Source organism: Poecilia reticulata, linkage group LG2 (genome assembly GCF_000633615.1).
Source record: "Poecilia reticulata strain Guanapo linkage group LG2, Guppy_female_1.0+MT, whole genome shotgun sequence".
Classification (NCBI taxonomy): Eukaryota; Metazoa; Chordata; class Actinopteri; order Cyprinodontiformes; family Poeciliidae; genus Poecilia; species Poecilia reticulata.
This window is the reverse complement of record NC_024332.1, coordinates 22,801,727-22,809,725: the sequence shown is the minus strand read 5'-3', so window position 1 is coordinate 22,809,725 and position 7,999 is coordinate 22,801,727. Positions and strand designations below refer to the sequence as shown.

Below are 7,999 nucleotides of genomic sequence, written 5' to 3'. Positions count from 1 at the left end.
CCCCCTAGAATGTTTTTAAATGATCAGCCCCAAGCCATGCTTTTACCTAGAATTATGAAACTTGGTACACATGTGTAACTTGTCAGGACCTACAAAAAGTCTCTTGGAGCCATGATCAAAACCCAAAAGGAAGTCAGCCATTTTGGATAAAATTCCGCCATTTCCTGTTTTTCATAGATGTCATATTTGATCAAACTCCTCCTACAGCGTTTGACATACAGACTTCAAATTCAGTCAGCACAGAGTTCAGACATTAAAGGTCTAGGAATTTTTGTATGTCAAAGCATATGGGCGTGGCTAAGTTCCAAACTTTGACTATTCGCCATAAAACATCAAAGTAACATAACTTCCACACACAAGGTCACAGCTGCTTCAGACTTCCTATGTCTCACTACTGACCGACCCTCATTACATTCTCATGATCAGATGATGACGTCAACTTAGCCCCGCCTACTTCCGACAGGAAGTCACATGTTTTTTTCTACTGTATGTCTTACTTTTACTGAGAAATACATATGGAATTAATCTTCTACCACCTGCAATAATATGACCTGATGATGAACTCTGACCCGTGGGGGCGTGGCCAACTAGCTGTCCTTCGCCATTTGCATACAATTGTCTCTGAATCACACACGCATCTTCCAATTGGCACCAAACTGGATACGTATGCTAAAGAGCCCAACAGGATTGAATTGTAATTTGACTCCACTGCGCCCCCTAGGTCATTCCATCAGCTATAACTCCTCTCTACATTGACCGATCTGCACCAAATTTGTGTGTGTCGCCAGGGAACCATGCTGAACTTATCGGTGYGTATTGCCTGGCGGACGCGCACCTAAACTGTGTGACAGCGTACGCGGTGGCAGGCGGGTGGCGGTGCTGGATCCCCCGCAGTGGCTATAGGCCGGAGCGGCGCTTGGCTGCGAGGGCCGCTTGAGGCTCCGCGGAGCTTTAATTAGAATTTCTAATTGGACTTTTTGAATCATTTGACAGAAGGTTTGGTTAAGTTTATTTCTACATGTTTGATCGAGAGTCATCCTGTCTGTCAGTTTCAGTGTCTTATCATTTATTCTACATTGGCTGTTCTACTCCTAACTGCACTGACTGAACGAATTAAAATTGGTTGTTTTTCCATGTTTCACCAAGCCTGTGAAGCTGCTGATGCATTTGATTTTGCTGTACTGGTGCAGAGTTATCGGATGCATTTATAATTCAGTACATTATTTAAATGTTTCTGTTTAAAGAAAAGAAATATTTGTAAAATGTAACATTTTCTCAGAAGGATATTTTCAGCTGCAGATGGACATTTTGCTACAAATGATCAAACGACGGTATTGCTTTGTCATTGAATTTTAGGCAATAAATGTTCATATTCAAAAAATTGAATTGAAATATTTGTTTATCTGCATTTTTTAACACATTTCTAATGTTAAATAAAATGGCTTAAGTGGTAAAAATGAAAACTCAGCAGATTGTGCCCTTTTTTTATCAGATTAATCGATCAATAAAATAATCACTTATTCTATTGAATAATCAACATAATTATTCCCTCGCAGGTTTATAAATACTGATCAGAATGCAGGTCAGGAAACATTAATACAGATTTATGTTGTGACGTTTGACAAAAATGACAAAACGCAGAGTGAGGATCACACATTCACTTTCACCGATTCATCGTGGACATGACATGATTTTCAGCCAACTTTCTGGCTGTAGTTAAACCAAACCAGTCGTTTGCTGAGCTTATATTGGACCAGTTAATAAGTGACATCAGAACCAGCACTGTTTTAGCAGGGGGAGAAATCCTCTTCAAATTCAAATCGTTTCACGGTTGCAAAAGTTCAACCTGGGACTCAGAAGGCGGTTCTAAATTAGGCTGCTTTATGTAACCTGCTGAGCCTCTTGTTTTGTGCTTATGAATGTTTTCAGTCATATCCATGTGTTGAAACATCAGCCATCATTCAGAGGAGACGCTTTACCTTCCCAAGAAGCTTCACGAACAATGGCCAGAGCTTCAGGACGTTGGTTTCATTCTTGGACATGAAGAGCTTCTGCAGCTCTGGGATCAGTTTCTGTGAGAACAAATCACAGTTAAAATTCATCACAACTAGTTTTATCCGCTGCAATACGTCACATGAACACACAGGCAGAGAGAAACTCACTGTGGACATCATTGGTTCGATGATGGCAGCTACCTCCGTCTGTTTGGCCAGCAGCAGAGGCATGCCCATCTCCAAGGCGGCAGCGGCGCGCAGACGCACCTTGGAGGCGGAGTGCACCACCAGGGGGACGATGAGCTTCGCCCATCGCACCGCGCCGTCACACATCGGGGTCGGCACCTGCTCCAGCAGCCTGGAAACGAGGCGAGCAGAGAGGAGACGAGGTCAGAGCTAGAAACAGGAAGTGATCAGGAAGCAGTGGTAGACAGTAACAGAGTCCAGTTACTTCAATTCTGTACTTTGTAGTTTGTGGGCAGAAACATTTTTTTTTCGAGCTGGGAACATTCTAGATAAAAATGAAATAGCTGTCATTTTTATTGTGTTTTCATGCTGAAGGTGTAGCCTTTCTGTACCAGAGTGTTTCTACATGCTAGTTCATCATCAGATGGTTTCAGCAAGTTACGAGATTCTGCAAAAGATCTAAAAAAAAAAAAAAAAAATTGTGTACATATATTAGAAAATATAATTTTTACATTTGAATACTAAGTATTTTCAAAAGTAAGTACTTCAGTATTTTAACTTCAGTAAAAGTTTGACGGGCAACTTTTACTTTTAGTTGAGAAGGCTTTGACCATGAGCATCATTGAGTTTTACTCCAGCACTAGAGCTGAGAATGTGTCCACCATTGCAAAGTGACCAGCTGAACAACAATCTGACCTGATGATCACGTTCAGGGCCTCGTGCTCCATCACTGYAGACTGGATGTCCTCTCTGTTCCACACAGACTCCAAAGCAGCCAGCACAGTCGGCACCTGAGGTAAATAACACCAAGCAGTCTGTATCTTTAAGCTCACGGAGGAACCAGTCAACACCGATCAATGCCAACGCTCACGCTGTTGCCGACTACGTCTGCAGGAAAGCTCTGCTTGGAGATGACCCATAAGGCTCTGGTGCAGGTGTTCTTGTCGGTGGACTTTGTCACCAGGGAGCAGAGAGCCGACAGAATCTGAGCTGCGAAGATCTCTGCAAAACAGAGGACTCGCACTGAGCTGCGACGACACAACGACCAAAGTTCAAACCGTGTGGCGGATCAGAACCACTGACCAGAGACTCCGGAAACCACCTGGGAGTGATACACACAGAACCCTAAAGCCTGGAGGGCAGCTTGACTCAGCTCGGCATTGGAACCGCTTGTGTGGGTCTGGAAACGACAGAGACAGAACATCAGATCACAATAACTCAACTCACTGCCCGTGTAAGCAGTAAAAAAAACAAAAAACAATGCGCACATTATGCTACAATCACTAAGAAGCTATCAACCAATCCAGTTAATCTGCAGAGCACATTTCAGCAAAAAAAAAAAGGCAATTCAAAGTGCTTTACAACATAAAAACACAAAACCTAGTCATAAAAACAACTTATAGTCACCAATTGAAAAGCTAGTAATACATTTTATCAATTAGCTTAATCAATATGAAATACAATCAATAAGCTAATCAGCTAAATTCACAGTGAGGACATGATTAATAAAAATATTGGTGAAGTTGGTCGCACTATTGCAGAGATGCAACTAATGATTATTTTGGCAATTTTTCCCTGAAATGCAAAAACAATGAATCTGCAGCAACAAAAAAACAAACTTACATCAACACTGTGTATGGCTGATCTGGTGATTATATTTTGGATTATCCAATAAATAGTTGGATAGCAGAAGGTTATTAAAACGAGTTTTGTTTGTTTTACAGAATTTGAGCCAGGAGAAGCTAAAACTGCCACATGAAGAATTACTGATAGAATATATGCACACATTACTTTCATCCTAAATTCAAAAAATAAAAATATATGTACATATAGTTTTGGCTTGATTACATCTCTTTTTCTTTCAGTCATTGGTTATTGGATGCTAAGCATCAATAACAAGAAGCATTAGGGCATGAATCCCAATCAGGAAGGATTCTGTATGTTCTCCATGTGAATCTGTGGTTTCTCTCTGGATACTCCGGCTTCCTCCCACACTCCAGAAACCTGGAAGACAGTCTCATTTGCCTCTCAAAAACTCCTTTCTTCCTCAGTCGGCCCTGGTCAGATTCGCATCCATGTTCAGATACTGTACACTTCCTCCCCGTTTCTCTCAGCAGAGGCACAAGTCGTGTGCCGCCTGCAAGCGATTTGATTGGAGGGTCACCGCGTTCGTTGGCTGGCCCATGGATTTGCATCAACAGCAACACTACAACCACCACTTTTGAGTAGACTGCAGTTGGCAAGAGATTTATTGCTTATCGTAACAGACCTAAAAATGACTTAAAAATGATTTATGTTGGTTGTGTGGGTAACATAACATCTGCCTGACAGGTGCTACTTTCTGCATCATTAGCATAATTCATMTTGCAGCAGACAGATTCATTTCATACCTAAAAGTGTCAGATACCAAATGACAACAGCATTCAAACCAGTTTTAATCAGCTTGTAGATCACAGGGTGAACAAGAATGTTTTCCACGCAGGACATTAACTCGGCAGCGTAAACAATAGATGGGCTCAAGACTCACCAGTATGACTTTACCCAAACGTGAGAAGTTCTTTTCTACTGCTGGAAGGAACTGGCGCCCTTCCTCCCCACTGAGGCGACTGGAAAACAAAGATGGGTTAGTTTCTCCCTGTCTGACTTGCAGAGTAACACTGCAGGTGACTCACTTGGCGATGGTCAGGTAGGCGTCTGTCTGCTCCGACTGTCCGGCCGTACCGTCCTCCAGAGTTTCCAACAGAGGGAGGAAGCTGGAGGTGTTGGGAGGCCCCGCAGTAGCCATCATTATTCCTCACCTCCACCAGGCGCCTCTGATAAAAAAAGAAGGCAGGTTGAAGATGTCGGAAGGCAAGTAGGATTGGTGGAAGAATCTATGAGCAGAAAGGGCCAGCAGCAACCTCAATATGCTTCAATACGCACAGTGGAAACCATGTCAGCACTACCACAGAAGCTAGCATCTACGGCCTATGTGTCAAACTATGTGTCAAAAGCGGTGGGCTGCTACAGCAACCGTACTACCGGGCTTAGCAGGGCTTCTGGGGGAGTGCTGCATGTCACGTCTATTTCTCTTAGTTTCCCGAGCTGCTACTTTTTTCCCCCCCAAAATATTTTTTGACACACCTCAAAATAGGCTCTTTATACACCAATAATCCAAAATTACGTTAAACAAAAAAGTATGCAAACACTGAACAGTGATCAGGTGGAGGTGCACTGTAGTCCTTAGTTAAAGACTGAGGACTGGTGAAGCTGGGAACATAAGGAACGTTTCGACACAGGCTTCAGAGCGTTTCAAGACTAAGCTGCCCCCAAAATGCACGTTTTCAATTGTTTTCCATGTGATTTGAACCAGAATTGGTTTTTAGGATGGAACAGTGAGGACTTCAAACGTCACACTCATTCACAGAATTAAACATTACGTTATTTTATTTAGTTGCATTCATGTATTTAATCCATCTTCCAGGATTCAACTCAAGTGATGTTTGGTGAGGAAACTATTTCTCTGGTGGGTTACACTGTAATCTCATGTCCTGAATTGTGTTAATCTTCTTCTAGAAAGCCTGTGTTTTTAGGGAGCAAGCAAATTCATCATCATTTAAAACCCATTACACACCATGACGTGCAAGCATGAATTATTTTCAGTAAATTCACCGTTTGCTATTTAAAAAAAGCAGCTATAAATCACTAAAAGACTTGAAAGTTGGTTTGACCTTTAAAGAAAAGTGTAAAAATTGACCTAATTAAGACAATTCAGATACAGTAGATATTTAAGCATCTAAATAATTTACTTTTGACTATAACCAGCCTTAGCAAGAGTTTTCACAATTCTCTAAAAAAGCCTCAACGTTCCTACTTTTTGAATGTAAATACCTTCTGCTCAACATGTTTGCTTTTGCATTACTTGGTGACTAAACTGTAGGTTTGAGCCGTTAGCCAGGCGGTTTTAGCTCAGAGGTTTTATTTGAACACCAAACATCTTCAGGACTRAGGAGTGAACAGCCGCAGCTCCTCACCTCTCAGAGCCGTGTGTCCAGCTGTGTCCACCTCCCGTCTCCACAGCTGCGGACAGGACACACAAACATCACGGTTATGCTTCACAAACACGCGTGGACACGAGTTACAGTGACAGGCCCGTCTGTCYGTCCATGTCTGAACTGAATACTGACAGGGTTCCACCAACTCTGTTGACAGCCTGCTAACTAGCTGCCCTAAGTTAGCCTCGCTAGCAGGCTACATGCACTAAAGTTGGTTGTTCCTTTCTGCCTCACTCAGAGGTTTCTACAGGCAGCTCACCGAGGAGCTTCCTTCATCCTGCAAAAAGCGAACACCTCAACATTCACCTGAGCAACATGAGCCTGCCTGCTTCCACTGCTGGCTACCACACCGACTCTGTATGCTCACCTCCTGCTTGTCAGATGGGATAAGGACCCACCATGAAAGCCCGSAGACGCTTTACTTCCCCGCGGCACACCTCTGCTGTCTTCACCGAGTGCCTCTCTCCTCTCCGGTCCGCCTGAACCCGTCGATGCAGCCTTTAACCTGGGTTATTGATGCCTAGTGGTTGTGCTTTACAGTTCACTGTGCTGCAGATACCCCGCGAAATCTGCTGGCGCCAAAGCACCACGCGTTACGTACGCAGCTACCTTTGACCCTCCTGCGTCACTTTTCGAACCGCCTACTTTACCTTTTAAGGAAGAGAACCACTGCTAATAATATTTGTCCCAGTTGTATTTGTAATTAGTTAAAGGTGCAAACTTTTGATAAACATGTTGAGAAGAACGTTTTTCCCAAGAGGACAAGTGATACCTAATACACTTTGGACATCCTGCACTAAGCATTTGTGCAGGGTGTCCAAAGTGTGGCCTGGGGGTCATTTGTGGCCTTTAAAGTGGTTTTGCTGTGCCCATGATCACAAGTCAAAAATGGTAAATTAATAAATAAATAAATACAATTGCCCCACACCTAAAAAAAAAGAGAAATTATTTGCAACCGTCCAACAGCTTTTCAATGTTATGGATCTTTAATAGTAATTGTAGAGCAGGAAAATAATCATTAAAACAATCACAATAAACACATTTTTGCATTTTTAATTAAATGGATTTTGAAGCCCGCCAGTAGTTTATTTGCCAATTTTGGCAAATAATCAGTCATGACTGGTACTACCTCTATAAAAAGTGGAGTTCTAGAAGTTTGCTGTCCTTCTGAAGCCCATATAACACATTTTAATCAACATGCCATAAGCAATTGAAAATAGAAAACGGCACAAATTGTAAAATTGTACATAATCACTTGGATGATCAAAGAAAAAAGAAAATATTGTTTATATGCACATGTGATGCATTGATTTTACGATTGAACAAGTAGCTATGAGAATTTTCATTTTGATCTAAGCAATGCAACAAAGCAACTGAGCAAATATGCAGTGTGGTGGACATTTCAGTCTATTATTGTCATTCATTTGTCAGTTTAATCAGTAAACACTAGGTGGCGTCAAGCTCTGAGAAATAGCGAGAGTTTTCTCACAGCACTGTATTTAGTGTTTTTGTGTTTATGTAGTGTTTTTGGACAACGTTGCGCCAGGTAATCTGTTCCTGATAACTGCATCAGTTATGGTGCAGATATATGAGCATTGTGAATCCTTGAAATGAAACTAAAGTGCAGGTTTTAGCGGTATAGTAGGAGCACTGTCATTCATGTTTAGCAGCTTTGAACATTTAGAGACAGAAACTCTAGCTTATTTGCTTTGCAAAACCTCCAACCTCAGTCAGATTGGATGATCAGCGTCTCTGAACATCAGTTTCAAGTCTTCAGATTTTCAC

General features: G+C 42.0%; 1 protein-coding gene across 2 annotated transcripts in view; it reads right to left on the bottom strand.

Moving 5' to 3' along the window:
* rif1 (replication timing regulatory factor 1) overlaps positions 1-7,129 on the bottom strand; it is a 30,172-nt gene extending 23,043 nt beyond the window's left edge. For both annotated transcript variants that reach the window (XM_008437863.2, XM_008437871.2), the window contains exons 1-9: positions 6,582-7,129; positions 6,194-6,239; positions 4,853-4,993; positions 4,708-4,786; positions 3,264-3,360; positions 3,052-3,182; positions 2,877-2,971; positions 2,163-2,352; positions 1,980-2,072 (exon numbers count right to left, since the gene is read on the bottom strand). In XM_008437863.2, coding sequence (XP_008436085.1) covers positions 1,980-2,072; positions 2,163-2,352; positions 2,877-2,971; positions 3,052-3,182; positions 3,264-3,360; positions 4,708-4,786; positions 4,853-4,968 — 801 coding nt within the window. In that variant the 5' untranslated portion in view covers positions 4,969-4,993; positions 6,194-6,239; positions 6,582-7,129. The remainder of the gene's footprint in view (positions 1-1,979; positions 2,073-2,162; positions 2,353-2,876; positions 2,972-3,051; positions 3,183-3,263; positions 3,361-4,707; positions 4,787-4,852; positions 4,994-6,193; positions 6,240-6,581) is intronic.
* Between the last annotated feature and the right edge of the window lie 870 nt (positions 7,130-7,999).